The 21,553-nt window shown below is 43.3% G+C and overlaps 2 protein-coding genes across 3 annotated transcripts in view; one reads left to right on the top strand and one right to left on the bottom strand.

Moving 5' to 3' along the window:
• Positions 1-473: 473 nt before the first annotated feature.
• Positions 474-5,272, bottom strand: LOC142557220 (uncharacterized). Its single transcript, XM_075668915.1, has 8 exons — positions 4,915-5,272; positions 4,755-4,825; positions 3,650-3,677; positions 3,503-3,564; positions 2,693-2,720; positions 2,546-2,607; positions 1,738-1,765; positions 474-737 (listed from the first exon to the last, which is right to left on the bottom strand). Exons 1-8 carry the CDS (start codon positions 4,955-4,957, stop codon positions 562-564), a joined length of 498 nt encoding a protein of 165 aa, XP_075525030.1. The 5' UTR covers positions 4,958-5,272; the 3' UTR covers positions 474-561.
• A 203-nt stretch (positions 5,273-5,475) lies between these two features.
• The window catches only part of mRpL46 (mitochondrial ribosomal protein L46), a 44,933-nt gene continuing 28,855 nt past the window's right edge, over positions 5,476-21,553 (top strand). Inside the window, exons 1-6 of one of the 2 annotated variants that reach the window (XM_075668910.1) lie at positions 5,476-5,612; positions 7,696-7,885; positions 9,119-9,240; positions 10,112-10,254; positions 13,595-13,726; positions 15,651-15,981. In XM_075668910.1, coding sequence (XP_075525025.1) covers positions 5,516-5,612; positions 7,696-7,885; positions 9,119-9,240; positions 10,112-10,254; positions 13,595-13,726; positions 15,651-15,935 — 969 coding nt within the window. In that variant the 5' untranslated portion in view covers positions 5,476-5,515 and the 3' untranslated portion in view covers positions 15,936-15,981. Of the gene's footprint in view, positions 5,613-7,695; positions 7,886-9,118; positions 9,241-10,111; positions 10,255-13,594; positions 13,727-15,650; positions 15,982-21,553 lie in introns of those variants that run through there. The other variant, XM_075668912.1, reaches the window with a different exon arrangement.

The following is a 21,553-nucleotide window of genomic DNA, read 5'->3' as shown; positions in this document are numbered from 1 at the left end:
GGGTGAGCAGTTATATTCTGGGGTAGAGGGTACATGCAAGATGGGGCAAATTGCAGGCAGATGTGAGAAAGGGAATTTGCCGCATTCTTCAAGATATGTGCACCTGCTGTTTGTGCCCATCATGGCAAAACTTTGGGACTGTGCTTAGCTCAAAAAGAAGTAAAGCATAATTATGAACTCGGAAATAAGCTGCCCAATGTTGCTGTAAATATAAAAGATTAGTATTAACAGACCACTAGTTCAAGTACCTCAAAGTTTAATTTGTGGAGAAGTTTTATTTCTTTGGAGGGAAGGAGCAGGGAAATGGGATGGGCACTTTATAACAGAACGGAAACATACTTACGTTCATACTTACGTTCAAGTGAACTATGCAACATAACTGACTTAGCACTGAGGCAATATTTTGCTAGTATTGCCACAAGGATAGCCACAAGTCGACAGCATTGGCGCAACGTCAATGGAGACCATGGTGATTAAGTAGGACGTCATTTATTTTAACAGCTCAATACTACTTGTAAATACTACCGACATCTGTACACATATATTACAGGTGACAATAGGTCACGAAAGTAGCGCGGCCACCAGCGCCGATATGAACAGGGTCAGCCAGAAGTTGACCTTGAGAAGCGGGCTGCTGCTATCCTGCTGGTGGCTGTCGTGCGCCGGCGAGTGGGTTTGCCCAGGCGCTGCTGGAATGCGGTGCGTAGTGCTCTGCTCCCTGTCTGGTACATTCAGTCCTGTTGGGCATAAAAATACATTTAAAATAAACTGCTGTGTTCAAAGAAATGCTGACATGACGTTTGATACTTTCCAACTTCATAAAGACCAAAAATTTCAAAAATTCTAGGCACAACACCAAGAGGTGGGATGGAGGGAAAGAATAGCACTATTTTTTTTTCGTGTTTGTCCTTAGACACACCTTTTTGTTGAATATGTGAGCACCTTTTAACGATTGTTTACCTCTAGCACCCTTGGGCTGTGCGTCAGAGCAGCGGGAGAAAAGGCGAAAAAAAGAACTTCGCAAAGGTTGCTCTGTGTCATAATTTCAATGAGAGCAATGGGCCTGGCATTTCAAGACGACTTTGATATGGAAGTAAAATATGTTTCTTAACCTTCACACTTGCTGAGCGTGCAAGAAGCATGTGGCAGTTACTAGAACTAAAAAGATATAGGTCAGTGCTTGTTTAAAGGCGCACTAACGCGAGAAATAAGATGAGCTGAACTGCATTAGTAAATTGCCCTTCTACATTACCAAAAAGGCCACTCTCGCTGTGAGATGAGGTTTGATAAACCGTAATCAAGATGAGTAACGAAGGACTGGTGGGGATGCCACCTTGAAATTTCCTGCACAATCTTGTATTTTAATGGTGTCTGCTCAGTCCCAGTTAATTTGTTCATTGGTGGTCAGTCTTCCCTGGAAACCTTCACAGTATTCAACTCTGCCACGGAATATTATTTGCTGCAATATTACTGATAGCTATGACCTTCGCAGAGAGCCTCAATGCGACCTTACTCGAAGTCAGGCCAGCGGCACATTCAGTCCGAGTGTTCTCAACCAGAAGAGACAGCCACGCTGCTGTCACCAATGTTGGATATGTCGCTTCCAAGCTATCTTGTAATTGATGATGTGATATTGGATAACCATGCTAACATCAGTGTAGACATTAAAACGACAGCATTTCACGGGTAGCAATAAACATCTGTAGTTCAGAGAGAGATATATATACATATACATACCCTGCTCGCCATCTGACAGCTCACGTTTCTGAAACAAATGATCAATTCATTAGAATGTTACATGCAACGCATACTGAACATCCTAGCCTGCTCTCGATTGATCTACTGCAGCCAAACACGAAGATATTACTCTGTCCGAAACGGCACACTCAAACGTGTGCATGAAGCAGACGGCAAACATTGAAGGTGAAACAAATAAAATATACCTGCAGCTGCGGGCTTTAGGAACGTGCCCCATGTACACATCGCACGCTACTGTTTAGGAGCTAAACTTTAGGCATTCAATCTCAGCTATCTGTCAATATTATGAATGTCACATGTAACTTTTTGTTAGTTGCTTCGGATACATTGATACCCTTGCTGCTTAGCAGACGCCGTTATGAGCGCCATGTTTACACAGAGGTGTTGTACGTTATCAGATGGCACGATCAAGGGCGCTGGTTATAAGACTGCATTATCGGTTGGTATCTTTGCGACAGTAGGAGGTGCACCGGTTGCTGCTAAACAATGAGCATGTACTGCACCACGCGTGATACAAAGTGCGGCAACCCCCGGCATATGATGCACCCATATTGGCTCGCACTTCTAAAAGCACTCTTCTTTTTTTCGTTTTGGCAACAAAGCGGCGTTTTTCATGGCGACACGTAGATCGAGTAACAGAAGATTTCACTTTCCCAAAGACACGACTGACTCTATCTCTTCTAAACACACCGCTATACGGGCATGCCGTACGTACTTACAGACACAAGGTGATCAAAAGCAATTCAGAACGGTGCCGAATCAACACGATTAGTCAACAAATACGAACCTCTTCGGCGCACCCGCTGGAAGAGCAGTCCGCCTGATCCAGTCGCCGCTCCGAGAGCCATGCTAACATAAGCGCAGACATTCAAACAATAGCATTTCATAGGCAGTAATAAATAGCTGTAGTTCAGAGAGATATATATATACATACCCTTCTCGCCAGCGGACAGCTCGTTTTTCTGAAACACGAATGATCATTAGAACTTTACATGCAACACATGTTCAACATCCTAGTCTGCTCTCTATCGATCTGCTGCTGCCAAACACGAGGATATTACTCTGTGCAAAACAGCGTGCTCAAGTGTGTGCATGAAGGAGATGACAAACATTGAAGGTGAAAAAAATAAAATAAACCTGCAGCTGCTGATGTCAGGGGTGTGCCCTGCGTACATGTCACATGCTGCTGTTTAGGGGTGAAAGTTTATGCCTTTAATCCCGCCAATCCATCAATTTTATTGTTGAATGTGTCGATGATTCATTCAAGCTATATATGTTGGTTGCTCGGTTTCTGCTGATACGTTTGCTGTTTAGCAGACGCCCTTATGAGTGCTATGCTTACACGGGGGTGTCAAGTCGTTGTCAGATGGCACGATCAAGGGCGCTCGTAGTAAGATTGCTTTTCGGTTGTTTTCTAAGCGACAGTAGGAGGTGTGCCAGTTGCCGCTAAAAGGGCATGTAGTGCACTATGCGCGATACGAAATGCAACACGCAGCATGTGATACATCCATACGTCCTGGCTCACGCTTCTAAAAGCACTCTTCTTTCTCATTTTGGCAACAAAACAACATTTTTCATGACACACATAGATCGAGTAACTGAAGATTTGACATTCTCAAAGACACAACTGACTTGCTTCTACACACACCGTTATATGGACATGTCATATGTACTTACAGATACAAGCAATCAAAAGCAGTTCAAAACAGTGCCAAATCAACATAATCAATGGGCAAATACGAACCTTTTCGGCGCACCCGCTGGAAGAGCAGTCCGCCTGATCTTGCCGCCGGTCCGAGAGCCATGCTAACATCAGCGTAGACATTAAAACAACAGCATTTCACCGGCAATAATAAATAGCTGTAATTCAGAGAGAGATATATATACATACCCTGCTCGCCAGCCGACAGGTCACTTTCCTGAAACAAATGATCAATTCATTAGGACATTACATGCAATGCATTTTGGTCATCCTAGCCTGCTCCCGATCGATGTGCTGCTGCCGATCACAAAGATATCGTATAGACTCGTGTAAGGGCCGCACCCCAAACTTGCCAGCACAAAATTTCGAAAAAAATATTTTCTATCGGAGAAGCAATCGCGCTCGGTGCCCCGATGACGCGCGCACGCATCGGCGAATTTTCGCGCGCTGCGTACTTCGCATGAACTGCGCGTTGCCCACCTCTGATGCAATGGTACATGCGGGGTGTGCAGTAGTCGCCGGCTGTGCAAGCACCATACTGACCAAAAGGTTCGGTCCAGTTTAAGGGCCGCACCTCGTCAAAATTGTGAAAAAAGAAAACAATGTGCGGCCCTTGCACGATTCTATACGGTATTACTCTGTGCGAAACGGCGCGCTCCAGTGCGTGCATGAAGCAGACGACAAATGTCGAAGGTGGAGAAAAAATTAAAAAAACGCAGCTGCTGGCTTTATGAATATACCCCACGTACACGTCGCTACTGTCTATGATCCCAGCTATCGGTCAATTTCATGGACGTCACAGATGTCGGTGATTCATGCAAACTACTTTTGCTAGTTGCTCGGTATACGTTATGATACCTTTGCTGTTTAGCAGACGCTCTTGCGAGCGCAACGTCTACAGAGGGGTTCAGACGGCACGATCAAGGGCGCTCGTAATAAGTGCGTTATCTGTTGATATATCTTCGCGACAGTAGGAGGTACGCCGGTTGCCGCTAAGCAACGAGCACGTACTGCGCTACGCGCGATACGAGGTACAGCAAGCCCCGGCGTGTGATACACGGCCATACGTCGACCGTGGCTAGCGCTCCTAAAAACACTCTTCGTTTTCGTTTTAGCAACAAAGCGACGTTTTTCATGGTCACACGTAGATTGAGTAACGGAAGATTTCACATTCTCAAAGACGCGACTAATTCGCTTCCACACATCGTTATACAGGCATGTCGTACGTAACACAAGCGATCAAACGCAATTCAAAACGTTGCCAAATCAACACGATCAATAATCTAATACTAACTTTTTCGGAGCACCCGCTGGAAGAGCAGTCCGTCCGATCCCGTCGCCGCTCCGAGTCTGCCAAGCAAACCGCTATGAACCAGAAAACAGCATGACCACGATTGTTCGACTCTGAAAGGTTCAATTAATAGCAGGTAGCTTTCAACGAGGGTGTAACTTACCGGCTAGGACGAGAACAGACAGAGCGATCGTCGTGGGATTCATCGCATCCGCGCACCAATCGATGAGTCAACCACGATAGTCGGGCAAGCTCCAGTAAGCTCCCGCTGTGTGAAACACTACCGCAGCAGCGTAGATCGGCGCGCCTAATCGACGTGAAGAATTCATTTCGACGGAGATCACTGCGATCTCGAGCAGTGCGTCGAGGTCGAAACAACGTCGCAGAGAGGCCGACGCATCGCCACACTCGCTCACAGCCTCGCTTCACACTCCTACTGTTCCTGCCAGAAAGCGACGCCAGCCTTGGCGACGCCCAAAACCACCTCAAACGAAGCCGACAGAAAACGAAAATAAGGAAAATTCCTCCCAAAGAAACGAAACTAGACACCGTTACGCCACCCAGCGCGCGAGCTGCAACTAATTGTCATCCGTTTTGCCAAAACAGTATCGCACACTTTATTCCTGTAATACAAAGTCAGTTAAAGTTTTAGTTATTATAAATTATTTATTGATGAAAAAACCTGTTTACATTTTTAAAGTTTAGTTATTATAGTGCATATTATAGCCAGCACGATTCGCAGCCAAAGCTGTTTCGCAGCAAACATGGCGCTGCCTAGCGTGATGCTCGTTGCAAGAGCGCCGGGCCGATTATGTAGGAACACGCTCTGCCTTCTGAGGACTGCGTACAGAAACGAATTAGGTAAGTAGTGAAAGAGCGCACTCGCGTGCCATCCGTCTAGCGAGGCTATCCGATGACTTGTTTCTTCTATGCTGTTATCATTAAGTCCGTCCTCAAGCGATCACTGATGTATAACTACAAAACGAAAGTCTCCTGTTATGATGCGTAGACGCAGCAAGACAAATGTTTTATGCCGTTTTGCAGTCATCATATTTTTGCAGATGTCCATGGACCGAAATGTAAACTGTCCTTTCTGTCCGGGTAAGCTCCTTTGAGTTACCTGAGAGCGTGCGCATTTATAATTACGCCACGCAAGAAGGTTATTAAAAATTATATACTATATCTGAAGTGGCAGGCTCTGCAGCCGCATTGAAAAGCCGACGCAGAGGCACACGTACTTTTATGCTAAAAAAAAAAAAAAGAGCGATAGCACCTGTTGGAGCCAGCGCGACTGCTTTCCTTTTCCAATGATATCTTAGAGGTTAACAGAAACGAGTCGTGCAGATATCCGACGCAGTGCTGGCATCTAAATGACGCGATGCTTGTTTGAGTTGGCGAGGTAGCAGCACTGGCAGGTGAGTCGAGCACAACCTCGTCGCCAACTAACTGTTCGCTCTCCGTGTCACGGAAGGCGATGCGTGATCCTGGTCGAGGGAAGAATGTTGGTGAGAAATGTATGGGCGCACATACGCGCGGCACATATATAACAAAATTCCGACAGAACCCAATGTCGCGATGAATGTCGACGTTAATGCGTGTATCAGTGACGCAATGTCGCGACACACTGTATTGACACCGCCGAAATGCGTCATTTATGAGGCATGCGTGCCGCCGGGTTACCTTCTCGCTGAATACGCTGCGCCATCTAGCGATGCCGCCCCGAAATCCGCTCGTGGCGCCTGTGTCAAGATATATATATATATATATATATATATATATATTATATATATGCTATATGTTACGACTTCTTGATATCCTGTGTAAACTGGACAACGTGCATCTTCACTTTAGTGATGCATTTGCCATGCAGAATTAATCTTATAACCTCCTTGACGCCATGCACTTTCGGGCGTGAACTTCCAACTAATTTTTTTGGGGAGTTGCTTGTGACAGTAAGGTTAGCGGTGCACTTGCACAGCTTTTCTTCATTGTGTTTTAGCAAACAATCTTTTATCTTTGATTAGCATAAATATGCCCACCATGGCCCTAAATATAATAAAATAGTCACAGCTTACAACAGCTCTGTGTACACAGTTGAAGGACTCACTGTAGGTCATTCTCGCACAGAGACAGAAGCAACTCAAAACAGTTGCTCAAAATCAACAGCTAGTCTTATTTGCTATCCTTCATTGTTACACTCATTCAGCCATGTTCGCTGTCCTTACCCAAATTATGCAAGGCCTTGTCCTTAACATTAGGCAAGCTCTAAGAAGAGAGTGAGTGCAGGCAAACGACTATTAATAAAAATGAGCTGTACAGCTGTTGTCAGACTTAACTGAACATTCAAGACACATTCCCATTGACTTATTTCTAACTAACGCTGGCATTAAGGATTAAATACCGAAGGTGTTGAAAAAACGCATTAAAGGAACACTGAAGAGAAATGCTAAGTCAGTTTAGATTCATAAGGTATTGTTCTGTTGTCGTTAATTTCGCTGTTCTAGGTTCATTATTAGAAGAGACAATGAATATTAAAATTTCATTTTGTTAATTTCATGCTGAAGCCTTATACTTCGCACTGAAATTTACTAATTTAACTCAAATAATTTTCCTCTTTAATCTCCCTTTAAACTAGCAGTTTTAAGCCACACCAAAACAGGAATTTCCATTTATCAATGTGCAATCATTTATCAACATGCGCCACCAATACAGAAATCTCCAGCGTCATCTGCAGGAGAAGTGAAAAAGCGCTTGAAACTTATTAGAAGTTAAGTACGATGAAGGTCGTACCTACCGTTTACCTTCACGCTACAAATGAAGTGTAAGCTTCTTAACAGTGATGACTAGACGGGAGTGCTACTGCTTTCGTCTAAATGCTCAAAGAGGGCTTAGTGTTGTTAATTCATTTTGAGAACCTAACTAGTGGTGAACAATTTGTTTGCAGTACTTGCTCGGTCCTGTTCATCAGTGAAAGGTTCCTCATCTGGTTGGGACTTGGTTGGTGCGGTTGCTCTTGAGCGTAAGCCTGTCATCATGCCGGAGCTGAATGCTCTCGAGAAAAAGTACCTCGAAGTTTTGCGCGCCATTGAAGTGGAGGGAAGCCTACTCAGTGACCATGAGCTGCAGCTTCTCGAGTGTGTAACTATTTCTGCCTACTGCATGCAACTGTGTGAGGATGTGCAGATTGATTCAAATGTGCTTTAACTGCCGGGAGATGTCATACATTGCTGTCTCATTTTTCATCATTTGTTGTGTACTTTAAGGCACACTTTAGAGGAGACTTTTGCTTGGGGTGGCTCCCATCTAAATACATAAGAACAAATAAATTGTTTTGCTTTGTACCGATTTTGATAGGGTTTGCTGCGTTTTAAGAGAAAAAGAACATCTATAGTCGGTGGCAGCCCAGGTATTCAATACAAGCTGCACCCATAAAACGTACTGCATCTTGCAAATTGTTTTTGATTTGGACAGCATACATATAAGCTTTTTATTCTTAGGTTGTCCCTGACTATAACAACTGTAAAAAGCAGATTTTTTTATTTAGGCCACTTTTTTTTTTTGCAAAAGTTGCTAGAACTAACAAAATCGGAAGAAAAAGCTTAAGTACCAAGAACTCCATAGGCCAGTAATAAATAATATCATGACTTTGCAAACTTCTGTTATCGAGACATCCACAGTGGACGAAATTGGTGCATTATACACCACTCTAAAATATGGTACTGGTTTATGAGTAGTACTTCTAGAAAACCCTTGTAAATGTTGTAATGTGTTCATGTAAGCTGTAAATTATTACATCAACTTTGTCCACTTTAGGTGCTCTAACGGATGCAGTTTATACAACTGTGATAATTTTGGTGCAGGGTTACAAATTTGTAAGCGTCACGCTGAAATTTTCTTTCCTTACCAAAATTTTACGCATTTTTATACAAACTTGCACACCCAAAATCAAAATTCTGCTTCATAGAGTCACTGAAATTTACCTTTTTCTCTCAAATACAAGTTGCATTCCATTTTGTCTAATAGTAGTCTAATAAAAGCATTATAAAAGTATTCTACACTTTACATGTATTAAGAAGCTTTAAGAAATAGTGCACCCAAACATCTTTGTTTACCCAAATCATTACCCCCTGCTTGCATTTGTTAGTACACTATGCGATTTGCACATGCCTGCAAAACTTGAATGTCCTTATTGCTGGAACTGGAATGCGATGACTCCATGCATTTATGGCAAAGGGAGTTAAAAAAAATCTTAAGCACAGTGGCAATATGGAAGGCATTGGGTTTGCTTTTCTCCGCAGGACAAATCTTTGACTTTTTGTTCCACCAGTGCCTGACTTTTCCTGTCTTCCTCCTTTTCATTCATTCAGGGACAAAAAGAAAAGGCAAGACCCAGAGGAAGGGGTTGCCATCAAAGTCCAAACAGCGCAGGACATTGAAGATGAGTGGACCAAGAAGGCCAAAGAGTTTAAGCCTGCCTCACGGTTGACAGGTAAGGTTGCACTGTAAACTTGCCACGAACCATCCTTGGTTTTAGGCATATAATTTCTCAAAAGCTCTGTGAATGGAGAGATCTGTGTCAGACTACTGACTGAATTGGCACTCAATGGCTAACGGCCATATCGAGTGCATTTATGTAGGATTGACTTTCATTGCACAACAGCCGCAGATATAGGACTCAATAAATTTTTAAGGGCTTGTACCAAACATTACCTGCCGCATTATGCTGACAAAAATGAGTGTATTGCTTTAAATTGTGCGAGAAATGCAATCGTTAAGCCCTGGCAACTTGGGTAAGTTCGTGGTATGTCATTTCTGCTGCTGGAATGCTTGAAACGGAGTAGTTCCTTGGAGTTGCTTTTCATCTCAGTAGCTGCAAAATTAATTTGAGCCGTGACTGGTGCAGGTAGGGTCACTGGAAACTTTAGCTTTTACGTCGCTTCTGAGGTAACCACACGTTTCCCAGTGAAGGCACTCCACTGAACAACCTTGGAAGTTTTCGGCACGAAAAGTACCATAAGGGGCACTGCGTAGTTGTGACCATGGGTGTACACAGTAACACACAAGAGTGATGGGCGCGGGGAGGGGGGGCTGAACTCCAAGCTTCAAAGTAGCACAGCACCATCCCTCCCCATCTGCCTAATTTCTCGGCATCCTTGCTGTCTAACTTTAGCTGCATACTCAATAACTGCAAAGTTGCCAGGCGTCTGCTGTTTCCGCAGAAGACTGGAGGCATAACAGCGAGGGACTTAGTAGGGGAGAGCAGGTTATTGCCCCCTGCCCTTGCTTCCCGTTTGCATGTGCCTTTGGTTATGGCAATGGTTGGTTGATTGCTCACTGACCAGCGCAAGTTTCCTTTTCAGAGGCTGATTCGAAGGGGGACACGCGGACCACACTGCGCTGCCTCGACCAGGCGCTTCTGCTCGTCGTGAACCAGCAGTTGGGCAAGGGCCATCGCTGGATCCTGCCACAGACACTCCACGCTAGTGGTGAAACAATGCGACAGGTAATAAGCTTGGTTCTTATAAGAAGTCCTGGCTGAACCTGTTGAATTATTACTACAGGAAGATTAGGTGCTAACAGATGCATGAACAAGAAGATTATTGTTTCATCTGTCCTTCTTGCATGGTCTGCATCTGCATCGGGCTTGTACACGTTATTGAAGAAAGTAACTGATTACAATTGCAGTTGCTTCATTCAAAAATGCATAATTACTGCCCCACGAAAGCAATTGAGCAATTATTAAAAAGTAATAAATTACTTTCACATTACATTTGTCCCAACCTTTATGACTATTGCACAAATACAGTAGATAGAACAGGCTGGCATGGCTCTTTGAGTGCATCCTCTGCAGACCTTCACACGTCATCTATGCACTCCAGCAATTGCATTTAAAAATTTTCAACAGCCATCTTCCCTAATTTTGCTTGTGAGGACATCAGCAGCAATGCTCAAACTTGTTCATTGTGTACACTGGAGGGGAGAGCTGTGTTGCAATGTACATACACCGGGCGAGGAAATCAGAGGCTGAAAACTATACAACGACAAATGAAAGAGCGAAGTCTCAGCTCGCTAAACAGGAGCTTTGACATAGCGGCACTTGTGTTGCACAGAAATGTGGAACTATCGTGAGATGTATAATGTAATGCTCACATAGTTAGCCTTCACACATGCACACACGTAGCTGTGTGTATGGAGACTCTCTACACCGGCAACATAGGCAGCACGATGCGGCTTTAAGATGAGGAAACAAATGCCATATTTACCCAGATCTAGCGTGCACCTTTTTTTCGAGAAATGGGTCCAAAAATTGCCTGTGCATTACAATCGAATAGAAAACCAAAACCATGTTCGCGACGTTGGCAACAGGACCGTCAGGGCCGTAAGACGCCGCACCATCGCAATCCCAAGATGGCGACAGAGCACGTTTTCGTGATAGTTGCTGTAGGTTCATTTTGTACACGACTGTGTCCTGGAGCGGTCTTCTCGATCAGTAACTTTCGGAGGTACTATCACTTTTGAGAAATGTCGCGTGTCTTGGCACTTTCGAGAAATGTCGCGTGACCTGGCACCAGATGCGTCAGCGTATACTGCTGCCAGTGTTCTTGGTGCTGTGACAAGATTGCTATCTGTGCACAGTTCTTGAAACACTGTCGGCTGCATCCTTCAATGAGTTCAACGCACAGACTTGTGAAGGTGATCATAGCATCTCTAAAAGTGATCACTCAAGAATACTGCCCCTGTGCGCTTGTTACCTGTGGCCAATGAAGTGCAAATGGCTACGACGCACCGCTTTCATTATGAAAAACTCAACAAAGAAAAAATCTTTCTGTGAAAGTAAATTTTGCAGATCTCATTTTTTTCTGATTGTGAACATTGCGGGCATGTTATATTTCTCATTTAGTAAATCAGAGACATGTTACACTGAGATGCATTTTTATTTTCTTACTTTAAACTCACGAAAATTGGTGTGCATTAGATTTAAGGGCATATTAGAATAGGGCACCAGGTGTGCCTCTACGAACATGCCCATCCACAAGGTTTCAATGTGGCATGACTGCAGGTATACTTTAGTTCCTGCCAAATTGAAGTGCCCAAAGCTGTTACAGCCGTGCTCAAAGTGTTACAGCATCTCGTCAGTAAAGTAGCTTATTACATGTAATTGCATACTGAAAAGAGTAATTGAATTACAGTGGGCATTACCAAGTAAAAGAAGTAATAAATCAATTACAGGTCCACCAAAGAGTTTGATTACTAGTAACTAATTACGTGTTATTCGTTACGTAGAAGTCATGTGCATGAGTGTTCACACCTGACGTCTGAATAGTAATGAACTTGGAATTCTAGAAACCACCAATGGATGGGGACCTGCTATCATATTTAAACAGCCTGTATGCTGTCTTACTGAAACCTTGTTTTATTATCATTTCATCATTTTGGATCACCTTGTCCCAGAAGTTTATTTGCTTTAGGTGCCTGTGAGAGCCTTCCATGCGCTGATGTTATTCACACAAAAAAAAAAGTAATGTGGAAATTTCCATTTTCTTCTTTAGGAACAGTTGGGTAGCATAAGCACCTTGGCATTTGTGAGCATAATCCAACATGCTGAATGCTCATACATTTACGAAAGGCAGACAAACAACTCAAGCGGATAATTTGGAGTGACAATCCTTTGTGGAAACTTGTTTCTTACACTCTTTAGATGTAGCATACCATTATGTTAATTGCTAAGTGCGCAAGAGAATGCTGAACAGTTCGTGTTCTCACACTTCGGTTTTGTTGAAAACAACTGAATGTGCCAACCATTCGGCTTCTGTGATTAAATTACCGGGTGACTAAAGCAAACCATGATCACTTAGTGCCACCCCAGTTTTAGCGTCACACATTATCAGTTGTCGCTCTATATTTCAGAGGGATCAGAAGTACGGTCGTAAGCAACATGAGCGTGAATGCCTAATTAATTTTTGAGCAATGATTGCTTTTGATGGAACAATTGCTTTTAACATGGAAAAAGTATCTTTCCTATTGCTCGTTTAGTCTCATTTGACTAAGCTTGAACAGCACGACTGAAACAATGATACACAGAAAAAGAAGTAGGCATTTTTGTTTCTCTCCGCATCCTTGTTTTAGTTGCACTGTTTGAGCTTAGTTCTAAAGATGAACCAGCTAGCTCTCACTAAGATGTTGGTAATCTTACTACTCATTGGACACTTTTGTCCAATGTACGAGGCAGAAACTTGGAGGTTAAGAAAGGAGCTGGAGAAGTCAAGGTCCTCGTAACGTGCGATGGAACGAAAAATAATATGCGTAACGTCCAGAGACAGGAAAACAGTAGTGTGGGTCAGAGAGCAAACAGGGATCGCCGATATTCAGTAAATGGAGCTGGACAGGCTATGTAATGCATAGGGCAAATAATCAGTGATGTATTAGTTACAAAATAGGTGCCAAGGGAAGGGAAGAAGCATAGCTGAGGGGTGCAGAGAACTAGGTGGTCCACTGAAACTAGGAAATTTGCTGGTCTAAAATAAGGGCAGATTCCACAATATAGGCGCTATTGGATATCGCTGGAAGAAACTCTTGTGCTGCCGCGGATGTAAATATTGCTCAAACTTGTACTTTCATGTTGCTCAAACTTATTCCTTTCATATTGCTCAGACTTGTACTTTGAAAATGCAAGGGCATCGTTTGCTCAACTACTATGCTACACTCTCTGACCACTATATAGCCATCCTTTTGCCAGTGGCAGAAGCATCTCAGAGAAGAGTGGTCACTGTAACCTCTTGCAATTTAAACACGCTGCACTTTGAAAGTTGACAAAAGCGTAAACCGTTTCTTCTTTTGTGCAGACTGCTGAACGTGCGCTGACTGAAGTCTGCGGGCCAGCTTTGGAGACTTTCTTCCTTGGCAACGCGCCTGCAGGTTGCTACAGTTACACGTATCCGCCTGAATTCCAAAAGAACGGCATCCAGGGGGCCAAGGCAAGTGGAATGCAGTCACCCCGCTTTCAATACGCCTAGATAGAAGCATGTGAAAGCACAGAAGTAAATCTCGATTGCTTTTCCTCACACTAATGGTTCAGCCGTGATCTGATTTGGGGCATATTCAAGCTGTCAAGAATTATGAGAAACTAACTTTTTATAAACATCTAAGTGCGTGGCTGATGGAGGAAGGTTTTGTCAAGGTGTGAATAAGCTCAGTATTGATAAGAAGGCTTATACAACTCAATGAGGTCCAAGTCTAGGACAATAAAATGAAGTGCACTAGCTCTTTCAAAACCTGTAACTCTTTGTGTGGTCAGTACTCATGGACCAAGCTTGAAAATCAGCTTCTGTTTGGTGCCAGTGTAGCTGACTAGTGCTGTGCTGGAATTCGTTAGCATACTCACCGGGCAGTTCTTTCACTGATTTTGCACTAATATCACGTGCCACTTAAACGTGCAGCTAGCAAGACTAGCACTACATATTATAGCTGGATGCATTCAGACATGTGTTCAAGGTGAAATAAACCTTGAAGATATGCCTTGAACAACCTTGAACAAGTGTGCCACCTCACAAGTGAACTAGAGAATCAGCATTTTTGCTGGCCCTGGTATTGTTACCCTGTGTGGATATTCAATATTCTGTAGGCAAGCCTCTTAGCACTTAGTGCCATAGGCACAACAGTGTCTTGACTTTGGGCGAACTTGGTAAGGACCCACATTCTTCGTGGAATTATTTTATAACGTGAAGCTTCCATGCAATGCTTCAAGCACTGTAGATGACCTAACTTCTCATGACTTGCATGAATTGCTAGCAATTTGCAAAAGAATTGACCCTACAAACAAGTTGAGTTGTCATGCAAATAGAGTGCTATTCTTCCTATCTCTCATAATTTAGATTCTACGAACTGTTAACAAATTTCAGAACCAAATAAAATGATGAGAAATTAAGTTAAAAAGAAGCATAATTTATAGTATTCGCTATTACTACTTCGCTAAGTAATATGACTGTGTTCTGTAATTGTACTGCAGTTAAAACTCGATCTGACGAAACCCAACTTTACGAAGTTCCTAATCTAACAATGAAATTTCCATTCCCTGGCAGGTACCCTTAGGGTTCAGTGTTATCATCAACCCGAAATAATAAAACAGACTTGGCCAAACTCAATTTAACAATGCTTATACTGAAATAAATTAGTAAAAAAAAGCGGTAATTCTTTCTTGTTTTGACACGAAGGCTTCTTCTTTGAGTATGTGCCCTAAAGCTATTGTGTTAAATCATCTAGACGCTGTGGTCACATTCTTAGCTTTATTTTGATGAGGCTGCACGTTGTGCCCACGTACGGAAGAGCCGCCTCAGCACCACCTCGGTAGGAGCGGCAGTGGTCGCTTTCGTAATATCACGGCTTATGCGACAAACATAAACATGCCTGGATTAGCGGCATATACAATGCCACAGTAGCTTTTACGTGTCGCTACGTTACAATTTCAGGTTTTGAAGGACCGAAAAATTCCTTTCTCGATTTTACGAACTTCGTGATTTAACAAAATAATTCGAGCGTGGTCATCAGTTTTCGTTAAATCGAGTTTCAACTGTATATAACTCTGATACAAAGTCACATCATCACCTTGTGAGTGTGCAAACGGCTTCAACTTGAAGTTAACCAGTCATTCACTTTAGAGCATTGTTTTGTGTGTTTGTCCCAATAACCCACAAATCAGCCTAATAACCTATAATTTTATCTGCTTTTACATATTATTCTACTTTGGGTAATTCAAACAAAAAATCTGCGCTTCCTGCAGATCTAAAATTAATGTGAGTCAGCTTTAATTTTTGTAACTGAGGTAGTTGTTTTGCAATTTGGGATTTAACGTTCTAGAGATGGCTATTGGTCAGTTATATTTTGTAATTTTCCCTACACTAGGTATTCTTCTTCAAGGCGCAGCTCAAGAAAGGTGCTTTGTCTGTCACCGACTTGAAGAAGCTAACGAGGGCTGATGACTTTGCGTGGCTCACATACAGAGAGCTCAGTTCTAAGATGCTCCCAAGGTACTGCAAGGCTGTGCAGTCCTTCCTAATGGCCCCCGAAGAAACGCCATACCAACACCTGCTTGACAGAGCTTTGTCTTCGATAACACGGCAAAAATCGAGCATCACACCAGAGATACCGCATGAAAGTAAATCCGCCGCAAAGGCTGTAAAAAGCTAAGGAACCTGTTTCACAATAAAGTTGAAGTTAATGTAGCTATTTGGTAGCCAAGCATTGTCATTCTTTTGCTATCGTACAGTTGTGTGGGCATGGCAATTCAGCGCGGCAGGAGAGCTCACCATCGAAAGCACAACACTAACTAACTGTGCTCTGTTTCAAGCATAGCAGGCAACGCTATGAAGGGGTAGAAAGGCTTCTCCCACTGCTGTTATTAGCAACCAAAAATGTGCGCAACATATAAAAGAAAGTATAGGTACACATAATTTAATTTGATTTTAGTGTGTAAAATTGAGTCTTGTACTTTTATATAGCAAAATATGGTGTTGCAAATGCAGTGAACATCTGATTTTTCAGACTCACTAGGGCCCACAAAAGGGTAAGAAAAAATGAATGCATGCCTTTTACTGCCCCCAAGAGCTCATATCGCCACAGGTATGTTTAAAATAGATCTGAAAGCCTGCAAGTACACTTATCGGGCGTATAGGTGCTCGTACTGCAACACGAGACAGCACGTACGCGGTTGTATAATTAAGGAACACATGCTGTGTCCCGTGACATTTGCCCTCTTTCCACTCTTTGTATGCTTCACTGCAATACAGTTGACGACCGATGATTCAGACTCTATGGGGAACCTAGATAAATCCGAGGTATTGAATGTCCAAAAAAATGAATGTGTCCAAAAAATATTACTTACGTTTAAGGCCCTTGTGCAAGGCATAAGTGGTTGATTCATTGCTGCACGTACTTCCGCTTACGTGCAGCCAAGTTCACCTGTATTTCTGCCTGTTTCTTGTTGTCTCTGTATGCTGATGCAAGAACTGCAAAGGCTCGAGTCAGATCTGCATGTAGACGCTCTAGAGCATATGACACATCATCATTCAAGTTAGAGTCGCAGTTTGACAGTGAGAAAACTTGCTCAATGGTTTCGTCATCGTTCAGTTCGGCACATGGTGACACCACGCTGTCGATGCCCGCAAAGTCTTCAGATGTAATGGTGGCAGGAATCAGCAACCGCAGCCTAGCAGGTAATTCATAATGTCCACACTTGAGTTTGTTGTTGTAGGCGGCAGTTCAAGCTCTTCAGTTGCGGAGCCGGGCTCATCCAGACTGCGACTCAAGACTCATTCGGAGTCGGACTGCAAGGGCACCACTGGTGCCATTTGACATGGACTGTTGATAACTTCACGAAAAACACTTCTTGGAGCCAGCAGAATGGGGTCTGGAACGCATACTAAACAAGCAAAAAAGCACTGAATGGCAGAACGCTGCCTGGAAGGCTAATTCAGCAAGCAAGAGTAGGCCATGCGCAGTGGTGCCGGGATGGATGTGATGATCGCTATGTTTATGCGACCTCATAATTCAGGCCAAGCTTTCAAGATTGGCATTTGCAGTTAAATCTCTGAGGTGCAGTGCTGCGACCTAGGCAAGGCCTCAGGGATTACCATCTAGCATGTAATCTCTGAGGCTACACTTGATGTCTCGTCGAGGTTGCCAATGGAGATAATGGCGTACGTTACAGCCACGGATGGAGTCTGAATAATCGAATGTAGAGCTGGCAGCTGTCCAAAATATTGGTCGTCTTTACACATTAAGTCTCTGGCGCCATTGACAGTGCCGCAAAGCTGTCCAATTAGCGAGGATGTTCTGATTATCTGTATTCGATTTATCGGTCGGTGACCGTACACCGGATTTTCTTGATCACAATAAATTGCATTTGCTTCTCTGCATAACACTGTGCAGCTGACTTTTGGGAACTGGCATTAGGCAACGCTTGACCTTTGCGGTGCTCTCCACGCTTTGAAGCCATCGGTGAGGATTGGAAAGGTGGAGTTGGCACCATTGCTGACAGCGGTGATTTCTTTCGATAAAAAACATTACCCTGAACAGCACGAAGCTTGGTAGTGAAAGTCGAAGCAGCTAAGCCTAGCATTGCCGTAGTGGTGGCTACTGTTGCGAGCAAATTAGCGTGCAAGAGGGCTGGTTCAAGGTTGTGACGTAATCAAAATGGCGGCGGTGGTGGCTTCAGTCATGCCAGAAAGTCCGACAAACTGAATGACAAAGGGTTTTAGCATCCAAAATTTCAGACCTTCTCATACATCAGCTCTGTGGGGTATGTGGTGGTGCCACAAAGGCATCCAGATTATCGAGCATGTCCAAAAAATCTGGCATCCAAAAAATTGGTTGTTGACTGTATGTGAACCTACTTACAACAGAACGAGTGGAGCGACACATTTGTGGCGAGAACAGTCACAGCGTACCACTTGTGCTCATAATGAAAACATAGTAGGTCGCATACTGAAAGGACAACAGTGCACAAACAATATGTCATTTGATGTGAGCTTACGACCACAAGTTGTTCTTGTAATAGTATATGAAGCAGTTATCCCACAGAAGGTAGGTACTCTGTCCGAGTCCACCTAGCAGATTGTCCATTTCGGATGCCGCTGATTGGCTGGCGCTATACCAGTGAGAAAGAGACAGGCACACCACCAGCCTTAGCCACTTTCCTTCTCAGTGGTACAACTCCAGCCAATCGACAGAAATGGACTAGGAGGACACATTCAAACACCCCTTGTCCTTCCTCAGGCCAAATACAAATGCACTGTAAAGCACTCGGAGTGAGACTTGTATGTCTGCTCACTATTTGCACACCTTTGCCAGAATTTCCTGCTAAGTGTAAAACGCAGTACGTTTACATTACCTTTTAATGTGACCAGTTCAAAATGCCCACAAAGTACATCCTAGCTTTGGATGGGAAGCAATAGGCTGGATACACCACGTGAAATCACAGGTAGTTGTGGTATCACAAACCACTTGCAAGTGCAGTGCAGTGGTTGGAGATTGCAATCATCCTGTCATGAAAACTAGTCGTAGTGGACAGATCAGGCCTTCCACTCTTCATTCTGCTCCACATTCGGCAAGTAGTAAGCTGGTTTTCTGCAGACACAGCACCACTGCTTTGCTCCTATCCCATTGAGTGCGCAATAGATTTTGCTTTAGGTGGCATGTTCATGGTGTTTATGCACACCGATGTGCAGTACATAAACTTTTCCATGATGTATTCAGCACCCTGCTTCATGTCCAAAGCTGCACTACACTTGGCAAGCATTTCAAGCTGGTCACATGAAAATATGATGTAATAAGTTAATTGTTACACACTTATGGAATTGTGGTTTCATACCCTAAGTGTAGATACTTGAGCTCGTTGGTGTAACGTTTTGCAGTTTTTCCTGTAGCGCAAAAAGCACAAGGATGTAGAAGAGGAAACAGACAGACAGTGCCTGTGTATGTCTGTTTTCTTTTCTACGTCCTTGTGCTTTTTGTGCTACAGGAAAAACTGCAAAATTCATACCATAACTGCATCAGCAGCTACCCATTAAATAAGAAGGAACAAGATAGTATTTTTGTGCTAGTTCACATTTGAAGTGTTCTTGTACCCTTAAAATTAAGGTTCCTTTCATTTTGTTTTCCCTACCTTCACACCACCAACCTTCTTTCACTACACACTAGGGGTTCATTGAGTTACAGATGAAAATAATATTAGCAACTGGAGTTGCATTTGTGCAAATAGGTGTTTCTCTTACATGTTACAGTAACCTAAAAATGGATGCCTCATTTCCATACTGTGTCTTGATTTATTACTCTGAATCATGCTAATTTTAATGTGAATAGCATTCTTTGCCTACTTCAGCCGTATTGATCCTATCTACTTGTCTGTCTCTCCGTCCGTTCGTGCCATCATCCATCCATTCATCCATCCTCTTGTGCCAACCCAGTGGACCAAGTTGCCTATCTGCTTGGGCCACTAGGTTGTGATGCTGTTATGGTTGTTCAATCATCGTCACTCCAACTTTGTGATCTGACTCTTGTCACGCTGTTGTCATCACGCCTTCTATTCCAACCCAGTGGTCCAAATAGCTTGGGTGACTAAGTATGTGTTCAGGGTTGTGGTGCCATCGTGGTAAGTGCATTGTCATCATTCCAGCTTTGTAATCTGACTCTCGTTATGCTGTCATCATCATGCCATCATTATCATGCTGTCGTCATTGTCACGCTATTGTATTGTCATTACTTCAGTAACATCAACCCATTGATGTCATGCCATCATTGTAATACCACCTTCGTCGTTCCATCAATGTCAATCTTTCTTTCTCATTGTATTGTAGTCACATTGTTGTCATTCACACATGATTATGGCGCCCTTGTAAATTCCCAATACAGCACAAAAAATACACATACACATGGCGTCCTTGTCATGCCCGCGTTGTCAGTCGCTATCACAACTCCATTGTCAGACCTTCATCGTGATTCTGTTGTGGTCATAAAATCATCTTCACTCCAACTACATCACCCGACTCTAGTCATGCTGTCGTCATCAAGCCATCGTCATCATACAGGTTTCATGATAGTCATCATTACATCATTATTATCATATACTCCTCGTCATCCCATTGTCCTCATGCTGTTGTCTTGCCATCGCTGTCACAGTCATCAGACATTTGTCATCATACCATTGTCATCATGCCATCATTGTCACACTGTCGCTTCGCCATTGTCATCACTTCAGCGTCGTCATCTCATTGTCATCATCTCATTGTCATCATACTGTCTTCGTCATGCCACGTTCCTTGATCCATCGACATCATTCTTGTTTGTCATTCTATTGCACTCATGCTGTCATCATTCAATCGTGATTATGCCATCATAGTCATTGCATCATCATCACACAGAAACCATCATGCATTTGTTGTCATACCATTGTCATCATGCAGTCGTCATTCTCGCTTCTTCATACCATCGTCATCACACAGCCTTGTCATCTCATTTTCCTCATTTCGTCATCGTCACATTGTCGCTATACCATCATCATAATTTAAAAATCCACATGTCATCGTCATCATCGCATAGTCGTATACCTTTGTCGTTCCATCGATATCATTCTTTCTTCCTCATTTCATTGTCACTGTGTCAGCATCATACAGTTGTCGTTATGGCTCCATGCTCATGGGCGACCTTAGCAAGCGAGTGCCATAGCAAAGTGTCACAATATTTAACTATGTGGCATACAGCTGAATCAGCGAAAGTGTCAGAATTAGCATATTTGCACGATTTTAGTGCACAGCCTAATAAAAGTACGTTCAGATATGCATACGTGTTACAATCATAACTAATTCTTCTCAAAATGAAAAACCAAACTGATTCTTACTAAAGAAAGCTCAATGCAAGGTAGCTAGCCACAATGCCATCAAACGGACATTGTATTTATATTTGCCTTGGTTTGTGGTCCCCATTCTCCAGTTTGCACCAGCGCATCGTCTGAAGAAAGCGAGGCTCTTGAGACATCGCATGGTGGGCCGATGGTACGTGCATTGCCCTCCCGCATACAATAGTTGCGCGAGCCTTCAAGAAGTGTAACGTTTCTAATGCATTAGATGGAATTGAAGATGACTTTCTGTGGTCGGTAGACAGTGAAAAGGAGATGTCGTCAGACTACGCTAGGGATTAGTTGCCGAGATTCATCTACGTGCATGTCTGTGTGCCTTTGTTCTGTAAAATCATTTCAACATGGTACGCGTCGACTCAAGTTGCATTACTTGATGCGCGTGGTAGAATTGGCT

The sequence above is a fragment of the Dermacentor variabilis genome, chromosome 9, assembly GCF_050947875.1.
Source record: "Dermacentor variabilis isolate Ectoservices chromosome 9, ASM5094787v1, whole genome shotgun sequence".
NCBI lineage: Eukaryota > Metazoa > Arthropoda > Arachnida > Ixodida > Ixodidae > Dermacentor > Dermacentor variabilis.
Note: the sequence above shows the minus strand (reverse complement) of the source record. Positions and strands in the feature narration are given on the sequence as shown.